The sequence below is a fragment of the Notolepis coatsorum genome, assembly GCF_963971535.1.
Source record: "Notolepis coatsorum genome assembly, chromosome: 9".
Lineage (NCBI taxonomy): Eukaryota > Metazoa > Chordata > Actinopteri > Aulopiformes > Paralepididae > Notolepis > Notolepis coatsorum.
Window position 1 is genome coordinate 39,547,785 of NC_140173.1, and position 15,000 is coordinate 39,562,784.

The 15,000-nt window shown below is 43.8% G+C and overlaps 1 protein-coding gene across 1 annotated transcript in view; it reads left to right on the top strand.

Annotated features, from left to right (window-relative positions):
* The window catches only part of cdh23 (cadherin-related 23), a gene marked incomplete at both ends in the record, with an annotated part of 775,072 nt that overhangs the window by 735,628 nt on the left and 24,444 nt on the right, over positions 1-15,000 (top strand). The window contains 4 exon segments of the mRNA XM_084321844.1: positions 9,790-9,979; positions 9,982-10,010; positions 11,237-11,356; positions 14,826-15,000. The exon segment at positions 14,826-15,000 is cut by the window's right edge and continues 6 nt beyond it. Of these exon segments, the coding sequence (XP_084177970.1) occupies positions 9,790-9,979; positions 9,982-10,010; positions 11,237-11,356; positions 14,826-15,000 (514 nt within the window).

Consider the following 15,000-nt stretch of genomic DNA (forward strand, 5'->3'; position numbering starts at 1 on the left):
CGCACACCTGTCTTGATAAATATCACTTTGATCCTACGCTGCAGCTCGTGCAACGGTTTTACGTATTTGCATATAGCACCGCCCATAATTAACCATATACGGTAATGGCACACCCCCATGAAATGTGGAAAAGTGGACTAAGCTGAGGGAAGCGTGTTATGGAGAAATACGTGACAGGCTGACAGACACGTACACGTACGGTGATGTCGGATATGATATCTATTAACTTAAAGACCATATTAACTAATAAAGACCGTGCTGGAATATGACTGCCTTTTTCCGTTTTGTTCGATTAATACCCAGGGATTAAAGTTCTCCTCAATTTTATTCCAAATCGCGACGGATTTTCCGTAAATTTTCCTAGAGGCATACAATCTATTTTGATGTCGGTATTAGGTAGCCTATATAAACAATATACAAGAGCATATACAGGAACAATGAATCTCACTGCCATGTATGATGTAGCCTATACGCCATGTGTAGCCTGCCTATATGTGATCAATACAAACATGAACTTGAATTCCATCTTGTCTGTGTGTGGGAGCTCACAAGGCTGTTGTCACAATGTAAATAAGAACGTGCACTGAAAAGTTACAGTATGTAGTTGGTTGATTATTTGTATGACAGTCATAAACCCTTGCAAAAAATCAGTTTTATTTAATGAATTGAAAACATGCAGCATGCCTTTCCTCCCGGCAGCAACGACAGTGGAATCCCTTTCTATTCACATAACTGCATTTGTGATGGAGCTTTGACAGCTATATGGGTGGTACAGTAATAACAGTCTATTACTCGATCCATCTACAATATCACGATGGACCGTGCCATGTAGCCTATGTATAGCCTGCCATATGTGATCAATAAAAACGCGAACTTGAATCCCATCATCATATTTATATGTTGTGTCTGTCCACTATGTTTATTACTTTGTTATTCCCCCCCCCCCCCTATCTATGTAAAGCGACCTTGGGTCTCTTGAAAGGTGCTATATAAATATTATTATTATTATTATTATTATTATTATTATTATTATTATTATTATTATTATTATTATTATTATTATTATTATCACGTCTGTGCGCGGAGCTCACAAAAAAAATACTGTCTTTTACTTTTAGTCTCAGTGAAGTTTCAACGGAGCGAGGTAATCTATTCTAACCAACAAATTGAAGTAGAAAGCATTTCGTTGTGGCCAATCTTATTTGGAAACATGACACAAAATAATAGTATGTCGCTTTTTATTTGAAACAATATTTAATCGCGTTTGGAGGTGGGTGTTCTGCGTCTGCCCCCCGTGCCATACAAGCAGGCAGGCCAACCTCTTGTTCGCGCGTGAGCCCGTTATAATTACACTGTCGCTATCTTACAATGAACTATAATGAATTACGGTTCATACAGAAGTTGAACACGTCATTGTTGAAACTAATGCACGGAAGCTTATTTCCGCGGTGCAATATTCAATATTCTACCACCGGGCGCCAGCTACGCATGCTCCGAGCTGTGCGTATATATAGGGCACAAAGTCAAGCACAAGTTCAAATTGATAAGTCCCACACTTTGCTTAGAAATGATCGTACGCAGGGGTTACGCACATATCTGTGCGTACGCAACGTTGATAAATGAGGGCCCAGGCCCATGGATGTGCTATAAGTATTTTTTTTTATCCACTTTTTCTCCCATTTTTCTATATTTTCTCCCATCCCAATTTCGTATCATCCAATTCAACCCTCCCCTGTCACGAACGCTGTTTCTTGCCTCCCACAAGCCGGCTGCAATGTGGACTAAGTCATACATAGCACAAGTCCCCTCCGGTACTTGAGGTAACAGCAGTCGCATCTTTTCACCTGCGCAGCTCGATCTCTCAGTGGCGAGGAGTAACGCGTGGGAGGCTCACGCTGCCCCCGACACTTCCTGATTCTACTGCGCAGGCGCACCAACCGACCTGTAGGAGTCGCTGTCCACAACGCCCGATCCCCACCCATCAGTTTCCCACCCCCTAATACGGCCAATGTGTATTAGTACGGACGACCAGCTAAACTGAAAGCAAATGTGGAGCGCTGGGCTCGAACAGGCAAGCCCAGCGTCTCCAGATTTCGTGGCGAGCGCCTTGCCCACTACGCCACGTAGCCGCCCCGCATGTGCTATAAGTATAAAGTATGTTGTTTTGGTTTGCAAAAAAAAGTATGCAGTCCTCAAAAACGAAAAGCGAAATTAACTTTTTGACTCACCGGCCAGTGGCGGGTAGATGGGAAGAGTCTACCCGCCAAGCATATTTCTTACCTGCCAAATTTTTTTTGATTAAAAAAATTATATATATATATATATATATTATATACAAAAATTATTGAAATAAAATATATATTATATAATCATACTTGTAGTTGTATTATCTGCGAGACATCGCCACCACGCAATAAGTCAAAATGCTTGCTATCTGCAAACAGCTCCACTGTCTGTGTGTATACTTGAGTAGCCTCCAGCTCCAGCAAGGATTATCCGGCCCTGCAGCTAGACCCTATATTCAGCTAGACCCTACATTCAGCATGCAAGGATTCTCCGGCGATGCAGCTGGACCCTATTTATAACGTTACGGTTCCTTTGTCAAATCACATTCAACATGCCCTCAGCTAGAATACGCATTCAATCAATGTTATAAGACATTGATATCAGGAGCTATCTGTAGCTACTGCTAGCCCGGTAGATAACGTTAAGACAATTTAGTTTACTGGGACAGATAAGATCTAACGTGAGCTAGCTAAGCTAGCTAACGAGGGAACGGAGGTATTATGCACTCGAGTCGACTATTGCTGGAGCATTTGTTGATATCAGCAGCTATCTGTAGCTAGCCAGCTAGATACCGTTAGACAATGCCTCGTCATGTATTAAACTAAAAGTGAATAGTTGACTGGGTCATTGTTTAAACAGTAACGGTAGCTCAGCCCGCATATCGCAATGGTGGCGTTTCAGGAAGTAAACAAGCCAAATGAGAGCTTCCGATTGGTCATTTGCTTTCTTTCTCATGAAACCAGTCACGTCACTCTACTGTGATTGGACCGTTGACTTGAGTGCAATGTGGGACTTGTAGTTTTTTAACGATCTCGCGGCGGAGAAAAAAAAGACGAGAACGGCTATAATCTGTACTCGCACAATCAAAATAAGAGTATCGCTATGAACTACACGTCTACACGCCACACGGCGGGCAGCCCTCTAAGTGTCAAGCGCCAAAGGTAAAAACTGACCGCCCCTGGCGGGCGGCGGGCTTTAGTTTCGGTCCCTGCAGGAGACTCACTGCAGGTTAAGCTCTACTTGGTACTCTACTCTAAGTTACTTTAAGCTCTACTTAGTACTCTACTCTAAGTTACTTTAAGCTCTACTTAGTACTCTACTCTAAGTTACTTAAGCTGCCGCTGTCCTCTTATCTTCTGCTGTGTTTTTGAAGCCTGTATGAACTCATTCATTGAAACTGTATCCGTCTTTGTTGGATAAGAGTAACATACAGCATGTTTCTCTGTCAGCCTGAGGCTGCTGTAGGGTAGAGTAGGGTGCTATAGGTTAGGTTAGGGTAGGGTGCTATATGTTAGGGTAGGGTGCATGCTATATGTTAGGTTAGGGTAGGGTGCTATAGGTTAGGTTAGGGTAGGGTGCTATATGTTAGGGTAGGGTGCATGCTATATGTTAGGTTAGGGTAGGGTGCTATAGGTTAGGGCAGGGTGCTATAGGTTAGGTTAGGGTAGGGTGCTATAGGTTAGGGTAGGGTGCTATAGGTTAGGGCAGGGTGCTATATGTTAGGTTAGGGTAGGGTGCTATAGGTTAGGGTAGGGTGCTATATGTTAGGGTAGGGTGCTATAGGTTAGGTTAGGTTAGGGTGCTATATGTTAGGTTAGGTTAGGGTGCTTTAGGTTAGGGTAGGGTGCTATATGTTAGGGTAGGGTGCTATATGTTAGGTTAGGGTGTTATATGTTAGGTTAGGGTAGGGTGCTATATGTTAGGGCAGGGTGCTATAGGTTAGGGTAGGGTGCTATGTGCTAGGGTAGGGTGATTTAGGTTAGGGTAGGGTGCTATATGTTAGGGTAGGGTGCTATATGTTAGGTTAGGGTAGGGTGCTTTAGGTTAGGGTAGGGTGCTATATGTTAGGGTAGGGTGCTATATGTTAGGTTAGGGTGCTATATGTTAGGGTAGGGTGCTATATGTTAGGGTAGGGTGCTATATGTTAGGTTAGGGTGCTATATGTTAGGGTAGGGTGCTATATGTTAGGGTAGGGTGATATATGTTAGGGCAGGGTGCTATATGTTAGGGCAGGGTGCTATATGTTAGGGCAGGGTGCTATATGTTAGGGTAGGGTGCTATATGTTAGGGCAGGGTGCTATATGTTAGGGTAGGGTGCTATATGTTAGGTTAGGGTAGGGTGCTATATGTTAGGGTAGGGTGCTATATGTTAGGGCAGGGTGCTATATGTTAGGTTAGGGTAGGGTGCTATATGTTAGGGTAGGGTGCTATATGTTAAGGCAGGGTGATATATGTTAGGGCAGGGTGCTATATAACCTTTAGGGTAGGGTGCTATATGTTAGGGTAGGGTGCTATATGTTAGGGCAGGGTGCTATATAACCTTTAGGGTAGGGTGCTATATGTTAGGGTAGGGTGATATATGTTAGGGTAGGGTGCTATATTCTAGCGTATGGTGCTATATGTTAGGGCAGGGTGCTATATGTTAGGGTAGGGTGCTATATGTTAGGGTAGGGTGCTATATGTTAGGGTAGGGTGCTATATGTTAGGGTAGGGTGCTATATGTTAGGGTAGGGTGCTATATGTTAGGGTAGGGTGCTATATGTTAGGGTAGATAGATAGATAGAATAGTTTATTGATTTAGAATGGAATAACACATATACATTTGAACACAAGATGAACAGGTATACATATCACCATTTACCAATAGGATTAAAATAAACACAATAAAACCATAGGCTTGTTTCCATTGTGGTCCTTCATCATTGGTGTCAGTGGATTTATGTACTGGTGGTGTGTGGATGTGGGTGTTTGTAGTGTCTGTATGTCAGGATGTGTGGTATAGCATCCCTAAAGATCTCATGTTCTTTCTAAATCTGGAGAAAATCAAACACAACCTAAGGGGGTCTAGTGAAAAGTTTGAAATAGTATGGGGCCCTTTTATTGGTTACATAGCCAAGCTAAAGACATTAGGATAATGAGAAGGAAGGATGAGTGAGAGAGATATGTGTTTGTATGTTCTATTTTTCCTGTTGTGTATTTGTAGGATTGGGCAAGATAGGGGAGGGAAAATGGGAGGGAGGGGGGAGGGTTCGTACAAGGTCCTTGAAATGCTAAATACTTGTATTTTGACACAAGGTAGCGCTAACTGTTGGAGATTGGCTTTGAGCCATAAAATATTGGATCCGACTAAAGGTGTATTCTTTACTCTTTATTAATTATTATTATAAATTTTTGCTATAGAAAACAGCACTTAAAAGTGAACTGTATCACTTTTATTTTTTAATTCTCTTTTTTGAGAAAGTCCTTGAATCTAATTTTGTAATGTATGTGGGAACCCAGGAGGGAGGGGGGGAAGGGCGAAAATACAAAATATGCCATTCAATGTGTAATGTATCCAACTGTACCTTTGATGACTAATAAATAAATGTTTAAAAAAAAAGGATGTGTGGTATAAAAAGAAAAAAGAAAAACAAGAAAAACAAACCATGGTCAGAGTCTGTGGATACACATGGGTGAAAACAGGGATGGGGTAGGGGGGGGCGATATATTGCATACAACTTACAATAAAATTGTTCAACTGTGCAATACCAATAATACATGCATACATACAATAATATTCCATTTTATAGACAATAAAAGAATAAAAAGGAATAACACATTAGAAACCCTTTGTTCACTACTCCCAGCTTCTGCTACTTATGATCCACCTCTTTATAACTGATTTAAAAGTGGAGAAGGGGCTTATGGACTTCAACTCCATTGCTAGGCTATTCCATAGTACTGCTGCTGAATACAGGAATGAGTTTTGGCCTATTTTTCTATTACATCTCACTGAGACGATGTCTGTAGGACTCCTCCCCCTGGTGGCGTGTCTGTGTACATCCCTTACCCTGTTAAAATATCCGCTGAGGTACTGAGGGACAGTATTCCAGAGTATCCTGTGTATCATGTTGAGTTTTAATTGAGAGACCCTCTCCTCAACCCTGAGCCACTTGAGGCTGTTAAAATGTGTCTGTGTAAGGTGAGTCCTGGGATGGAGTTTTAAAATCATTCTAACTAATTTGTTTTGAGCTGTCTGTAGCCTACCTTTCAGTGCTACTGTGATGCCAGTGTACCAGGTAGGGTGCTATAATTTATGTTAGGGTAGCGTCTATTCGAATACCAACCGGTTCATGCTTCCGCGTTCGCGTTTTGCGCTCTGATTGGCCACTGATGTTTCTGGTCACACCAATCGTGTGACGGCAAATTCTTTCGCCGGTTAAGCTTAGGCACTCTTTCGAAGTTGGTTAAGGTTAGAGTTTGTCTTAGAGCAGGGCGATAGAACGCCAGCCCTGATTCCAAACTCTAACCTTAACCAACTTCAAAATAGTCGCCTAAGCTTAACCAGTGATAAACTAGGCGTTAGGTAGTTTGCTGCTGGTCGAGGCGGAAATGGGCGCGTCACGCGATTGGGCGTACATGTCACATGACCAGAAACGTCAGTGGCCAATCAGATCGCACCAGAAACGGCAGTGGCCAATAAGATTCGCAAAACGCGAACGCGGAAGCATGAACCGGTTGGTATTCGAATAGATGCGTTAGGGTAGGGTGCTATATGTTAGGTTAGGGTAGGGTGCTATAGGTTAGGGTAGGGTGCTATATGTTAGGTTAGGGTAGGGTGCTATAGGTTAGGGTAGGGTGCTATATGTTAGGTTAAGGTAGGGTGCTATATGTTAGGTTAGGGTGCTATACGTTAGGTTAAGGTAGGGTGCTATATGTTAGGTTAGGGTAGGGTGCTATAGGTTAGGGTAGGGTGCTATATGTTAGGTTAGGGTAGGGTGCTATAGGTTAGGTTAGGGTAGGGTGCTATAGGTTAGGGTAGGGTGCTATATGTTAGGTTAGGGTAGGGTGCTATAGGTTAGGGTAGGGTGCTATATGTTAGGTTAGGGTAGGGTGCTATATGTTAGGTTAGGGTAGGGTGCTATAGGTTAGGGTAGGGTGCTATATGTTAGGTTAGGGTAGGGTGCTATAGGTTAGGTTAGGGTAGGGTGCTATAGGTTAGGGTAGGGTGCTATATGTTAGGTTAGGGTAGGGTGCTATAGGTTAGGGTAGGGTGCTATATGTTATGGTAGGGTGCTATATGTTAGGTTAGGGTAGGGTGCTATAGGTTAGGTTAGGGTAGGGTGCTATATGTTATGGTAGGGTGCTATATGTTAGGTTAGGGTAGGGTGCTATAGGTTAGGTTAGGGTAGGGTGCTATATGTTAGGTTAGGGTAGGGTGCTATATGTTATGGTAGGGTGCTATATGTTAGGTTAGGGTAGGGTGCTATAGGTTAGGTTAGGGTGCTATACGTTAGGTTAGGGTAGGGTGCTATATGTTATGGTAGGGTGCTATACGTTAGGTTAGGGTAGGGTGCTATATGTTATGGTAGGGTGCTATATGTTAGGTTAGGGTAGGGTGCTATAGGTTAGGTTAGGGTAGGGTGCTATATGTTATGGTAGGGTGCTATACGTTAGGTTAGGGTAGGGTGCTATATGTTAGGGTAGGGTGCTATATGTTATGGTAGGGTGCTATACGTTAGGTTAGGGTAGGGTGCTATATGTTATGGTAGGGTGCTATACGTTAGGTTAGGGTAGGGTGCTATATGTTAGGGTAGGGTGCTATATGTTATGGTAGGGTGCTATACGTTAGGTTAGGGTAGGGTGCTATATGTTAGGGTAGGGTGCTATATGTTAGGGCAGGGTGCTATATGTTAGGTTAGGGTGCTATATGTTAGGGCAGGGTGCTATATGTTAGGTTAGAGTAGGGTGCTATATGTTAGGGTAGGGTGCTATATGTTAGGGCAGGGTGCTATATGTTAGGTTAGGGTGCTATATGTTAGGGCAGGGTGCTATATGTTAGGGCAGGGTGCTATATGTTAGGGTAGGGTGCTATATGTTAGGGTAGGGTGCTATATGTTAGGGCAGGGTGCTATATGTTAGGGCAGGGTGCTATATGTTAGGGTAGGGTGCTATATGTTAGGGTAGGGTGCTATATGTTAGGTTAGGGTAGGGTGCTATATGTTAGGGTAGGGTGCTATATGTTAGGGTAGGGTGCTATATGTTAGGGTAGGGTGCTATATGTTAGGGTAGGGTGCTATATGTTAGGGTAGGGTGCTATATGTTAGGGTAGGGTGCTATATGTTATGGTAGGGTGCTATATGTTAGGGTAGGGTGCTATATGTTAGGGTAGGGTAGGGTGCTATAGGTTAGGTTAGGGTAGGGTGCTATATGTTAGGGCAGGGTGCTATAGGTTAGGTTAGGGTAGGGTGCTATATGTTAGGGTAGGGTGCTATATGTTAGGGTAGGGTGCTATAGGTTAGGTTAGGGTAGGGTGCTATAGGTTAGGTTAGGGTGCTATATGTTAGGGTAGGGTGCTATAGGTTAGGTTAGGGTAGGGTGCTATATGTTAGGGTAGGGTGCTATATGTTAGGTTAGGGTAGAGTGCTATAGGTTAGGGTAGGGTGCTATATGTTAGGATAGGGTGCTATATGTTAGGTTAGGGTGCTATAGGTTTGGGTAGGGTGCTATATTTTAGGTTAGGGTGCTATATGTTAGGTTAGGGTAGGGTGCTATATGTTAGGATAGGGTGCTATATGTTAGGTTAGGGTGCTATATGTTAGGTTAGGGTGCTATATGTTAGGTTAGGGTAGGGTGCTATATGTTAGGGCAGGGTGCTATAGGTTAGGGTGCTATGGGTTAGGGTAGGGTGCTATATGTTAGGTTATGGTAGGGTGCTATATGTTAGGGCAGGGTGTTAGGTTAGGGTGCTATATGTTAGGTTAGGACCCCAGGAAGACTAGAGGCTCTTTCATGGGTCTCTAATGGGGATCCTTTAATAAACATAAACCATGGGGTTCAAAATAGTAAAATCTGCCATTTTGAAATCCAAAATGATGTAGGTTAGAGTTTTCCTATGCCAAAAATGAACTCATATTTTAATTCCCCATTAAGAAACACATAATTTAGACACCTTGCATGTTAGGATTTCCTTCAGATTCATGTTGGCATCCATGTATGGCCAAGGAGTGAAAAATGGTAAAATCGGCCATTTTGAAATCCAAAATGATGTAGGTTAGAGTTATCCGATCCGAGAAATAATCACATATTTGAATTCCCCACAAAAAAACACATATTTTAGACACCCCACTCGATTGATTTTCCAAAAATATAATGGCCCGGTATGTGAGGTAAAGGGATGGTACTGTGATGAAGACCCTATTGGGGTTAAAGGCCTATTAGGAGCTATAACTATAGTCCAGCATGCATGGCTATATTATGCCACTAGAGGGCCCTGGGAAGGAAAGTGTTATGACATGACCAGAGGGGCATGTTCCCCTGGGAATATTATTATTATTGTATACATGTATTGTATGATAATCCTCCTCTCTCCCCCTCTCTCTCGCTCTCTCTCTCTCTCTCTCTCTCTCTCTCTCCTCTCTCTCTCGTCTCTCTCTCTCTCTCTCTCTCTCTCTCTCTCTCTCTCTCTCTCTCTCTCTCTCTCTCTCTCTCTCTCTCTCTCTCTGTCTCTCTCTCCTCCCCCAGACGTCCACTACCATCTATGTCCATGTAGTGGATGAGAATGACAATGCTCCAGAGTTCCCTGAGGAGGAGTACGTCACAGTGCTGAGCGAGGGACCGGACACCGTGGGCACCACCATCGCCACGGTTACCGCCATCGACCCGGACGAGGGCCTCAACGGCACGCTGCGCTACGCCATTGCCCACGGCAACCTGCTCAGACCTTCCGGATCAACCACAACACTGTGAGACTGGTTAATGAGACAGTAAAATAAGAGAAAGCACGTTTTAAAATCATTCATCTGGTTATAGTTACATTAAAGAACACGTTTTAAGATCATTTATCTGGTTTTAGTTACATTAAATAACACGTTTTAAGATCATTTATCTGGATTTAGTTACATTAAGGAACACGTTTTAAGATCATTCATCTGGATTTAGTTACATTAATTAAGGAACACGTTCTAAGGACTTTCTTCAAACCAGAACAAATATTCGCCAGTGCATTTTGATAATGTGACTTAATACTGAAAATCAAAATCAAATCAAATGTATTTGTAAGGCCCGACAACACACGTTAATGTCCCCATGGGCCGGACACGTCTTCTTTAAACAAGAAGAAACATCACAATAAATCAAGAACAAAACAAAAACACCATGAAGTCCAAACATTTTTAAATAATTGAATGCAACACTCCCAGACATACCCCATGCCAAGGTATTGAAAAACTCACTAAAACCTAGCAATAGGAAAAAATGCACCATAGGCAATGTGGAGGAGAGAAACATTAGAAGGGCCATTCAAGGGGGGATCTCCCTTCTTAGATGTCGGTGATAGTAGTGTTGCAGTAAAACAGGTGAACTGTTGGTAAGTATGCACATACACGTGTAATGAAACACAAATAAGTGCATGCGATAGCAACTGAACATTTTGAAAGATTGAAAATAGAGCTGATGGCGGCCAAACTCTTTTCGTTGTACTGTACTTGTGCTATATATGATGACCACACATTTTAATCTAATCTCATCTAATCTAATTATTGAGGCAACATCATTTAAAACCCTGGCTAGGTTTGTAATAAAGCTTTGCGATCAAGTGTAAGATGCCACTACACTGACCTTTAATTTGTTATTGTGTGCATTTATGGTTTCTGTGTGTGTGTGTGTGTGTGTTTGTGTGTGTGTGTGTGTGTGTGTCTGTCTATGTGTGTGTGTGTGTATGTGTGTGTGTGTCTTCGTGTGTGTGTGTGTCTATGTGTGTGTGTGTGTGTGTGTATGTGTGTGTGTGTGTATGTCTGTCTGTCTGTCTATGTCTGTGTTTGTGTGTGTATGTATGTGTGTGTGTGTGTCTGTGTGTGTGTGTGTGCCTGTCTATGTCTATGTGTGTGTGTGTGTGTGTGTGTGTGTGTGTGTGTGTGTGTGTGTGTGTGTGTGTGTGTGTGTGTGTGTGTGTGTGTGTGTGTGTGTCCAGGGGAGGATCACCGCTGTGAAGGAGCTGGACTTCGAGATCAGCAATGGTCACTATGCGCTGGTTGTCACGGCAACAGACCAGTGTCCAATCCCAGCCCTGCGTTTGACCTCCAGTACCACGGTACCAGACCATCTCTCACAGGGTTAACCGTTAACCTCATGGGACCGCTGGCGGCCATGATGGAAGAATGTCTTAAAGTAAAACCCTCACCTGAACAAAGCCACAGTGGATGAAAGATAAGATAAGATATTCCTTTATTGATCCCCTTGGGGAAATTCAGGCATCATATCAGCATGGGGGAGGGGGGAGGGGAGGTACAGGTATGGGCAGGGTAATAGTAGAATACATAAATACAGGCAAATGATCAAATTATAGTACAGTAGAAAAGTTTAAATAGGCAGTGTAAACAATATAATAAACTCTGAATATATGCATATGAGCAAGTAGGCAGTGTGATCAAAGGTGCAGATGAGTTCAGTTATATTATATATTGCAATAAATATGGTTACAATAAACACTAGAATCTAAATACTATGAGTTAGTAAAGTATACAGTAGTATACACAGGTGCAGTATACACAGGTGCAGTATACACAGGTGCAGTATACACAGGTACAATATACACAGGTGCAGTATACACAGGTGCAGTATACACAGGTGCAGTATACACAGGTACAGTATACACAAGGTACAGTATACACAGGTGCAGTATACACAGGTGCAGTATACACAAGGTACAGTATATACAGGTACAGTATACACAGGTGCAGTATACACAAGGTACAGTATACACAGGTGCAGTATACACAGGTGCAGTATACACAAGGTGCAGTATACACAGGTGCAGTATACACAGGTGCAGTATACACAGGTGCAGTATACACAGGTGCAGTATACACAGGTGCAGTATACACAGGTACAGTATACACAAGGTACAGTATACACAGGTGCAGTATACACAGGTGCAGTATACACAGGTGCAGTATACACAGGTGCAGTATACACAGGTACAGTATACACAGGTGCAGTATACACAGGTGCAGTATACACAGGTGCAGAATACACAGGTGCAGTATACACAGGTACAGTATACACAGGTACAGTATACACAGGTGCAGTATACACAAGGTACAGTATACACAGGTGCAGAATACACAGGTGCAGTATACACAGGTACAGTATACACAGGTGCAGTATACACAGGTGCAGTATACACAGGTACAGTATACACAGGTGCAGTATACACAGGTGCAGTATACACAGGTGCAGTATACACAAGGTACCCTAACCGGTGTGATACACGTCATTCGTTACACACGCTGTAGTCCGTGCAGTTTAGGGAAAAAGAGTTTGTGCTCAAAGAGTCAGGACTGGAGTATAAGTACTAAAGGAACACGTCAACATGATGGGAAATGCTCTTACCATCTTCTCCAGAGTCAGACTAGTGGATAGATACCAACTCCCTCTCTGTGCGTTCAGTAAAAAGCTATCCGGCTGCAAGCTAGGCTAGCTCATCACAAATTAATGGAAGAGATTCAAGATTCAAGATTCAAGAGATTTATTAAAGAGTAGGACACCCTAGGGCGGTCAGGTGGCGTAGCGGAGATTGTGCTCGTCACCAATGCAAGAGGCTGCGGTCTCGACTCCCGGAGAGTCAGCATTGCCTTGGCTCGGGCTGATCGCTATACTAACTTGTTTGGCTGAGTTAGGGGGAGGGAAGCCGTGGGTGGGTCCTGGGCGTTGTGGACAGCGACCCCTACAGTTCGGTCGGGGCGCCTGCACAGCGAGGGTAGGATCTGGAGAGAGGTAGTGCGACCTTCCACGCGTTACACTCTCCCGGTGAGAATCTGAGCTGCCAGGCTGGCTGCCGGCTGGCTGCACGTATGTCGGAGGAAGACATGTGACAGTAGGGGGGGAGTGCGCAACAACCAGGAAGGGGGTTGGGAATTGGCATAACGACTAACAGTGGGATGGGAGAAAAATCGGAAAAAGGAGGGGGAAAAAGACAAGAAAAAAAAAGAAAAAATAGTAGGACACCCTGACTCCAGGAGACCTTCTGTGGCAGGGTTGTTTGAGTAGGACACCATGACTCAAGTTTCAAGTTTCTTTATTAGTTGTCATACAAAAATACAGAATACTTTTATATAAAATGCTTCTTTCTGTTTTGCTCCAGAGATTGTGCTAGATAAAAATAGATAAGTATAAAATAAGTGTAATAAGTATAAAATAGAAGTCAAGTATGTAGACAAAAGTGTTCAATGTACATATATACAATATACAATGCAGAGTAGAAAAGTAACTGAGTTACAATACAATATACAGTACAATGCAGAAATGGGATGAGGTACAATTTACAGTAAGGTGTGATGAGGTATGAGTTGTAGTGCAAATTCTTTACCAATACATATAAAGTGTGTTAGGTGTCTAAAGTGGGTAAAGTGGGTGCTGCAGTGAGTTGTTTGTTTAAAGTGAGTGTGTACATGTGGATGTGTGTGCTGTGAGTGTATTTGATGGTTTGTTACATAGTGTTATTGTCGTTGAGCATCCTGATGGCCTGGGGATAGAAGCTCCTTCTGAGTCTCTCTGTGCTTGCCATGAGACTCCGGTAGCGCTTGCCTGACCGCAGCAGTTCAAAGAGGCAGTTGTTTGGGTGACTAGAGTCTTTTATTATTATCTTAGCCTTGGCCATGCACCGCTTGTTGTAAATGTCTTGGAGAGTGGGAAGCCCACCTCCAAATGTGCGTTCGGCTGAACGGGCCACTCTCTGTAGTCTGCTACGGTCTTGTGCGGTGCTATTCCCAAACCAGGAGGTGATATTGCCAGTCAGGATGCTCTCTATTGTGCACAAGTAGAAGTTCTTAAGGATCTTCTGACTCACTTGGAACTTCCGTAGGCGCCTAAGGAAGTAGAGGCGTTGCCGTGCCTTCTTTTATTTTTTTTCACTTTTTCTCCTCCTTTTTCAATTTTTTCCTCCCATCCCAATTTAGCCGTGCCAATTCTCCCCTCCCCTGTCTTGAACGTTGCTTGCATGTGCCCCCCACTGGCCGGTTGTAGGGAGGATATAAGCCTGTCACATGTCCCCTCCGATACATGTGCAGGCAGCCAGTCGCATCTTTTCACCTGCCAGCGCGGACTCTCATTTGGCGAGGAGTAACGTGTAGGAGGCTCACACTGCCCCGCCATTTTCCTGTCTCTGCTGTGCAGGCGCCCCAACCGACCTGTAGGAGTCGCTGTTTACAACGACCAGACTACCACCCATCGACTTCCCACCCGCTAACTCTGCCAATTGAGTTAGTATGACGGCCGGCATAAGCCGGAGGCAACGGCGACAGCCGGATTCGAACCCGGTGTCTCTTGCGTTGGTGACGAGCGCAATGTCCGCTGCGCTACCCAGCTGCTGTTGCCGTGCCTTCTTGATAACACTGTCAATGTGTGTCGTCCATGTCAAGTCCTCGGATATGTGGACTCTGAGGTACTTAAAACTGACTCCGGGAGACATTCTGATAGCAGGGTTGTTAGAGTAGGACTCCATGACCAACACAGTTTCCAACAACTACTGACGGTGGTCATATGAAACACTTTCCCTGTAGGTGCTGGTGAATGTCCTGGATGTGAACGATGTGACGCCCACCTTCCCCAGAGCCTACGAGGGGCCCTTCGATGTGACGGAGGGCCAGCCGGGGCCCCGGGTCTGGACCCTCAGAGCCACTGACGAAGACTCTGGGCTGAACGGCAAAGTGGAGTACAGTATAACCGCTGGAGACC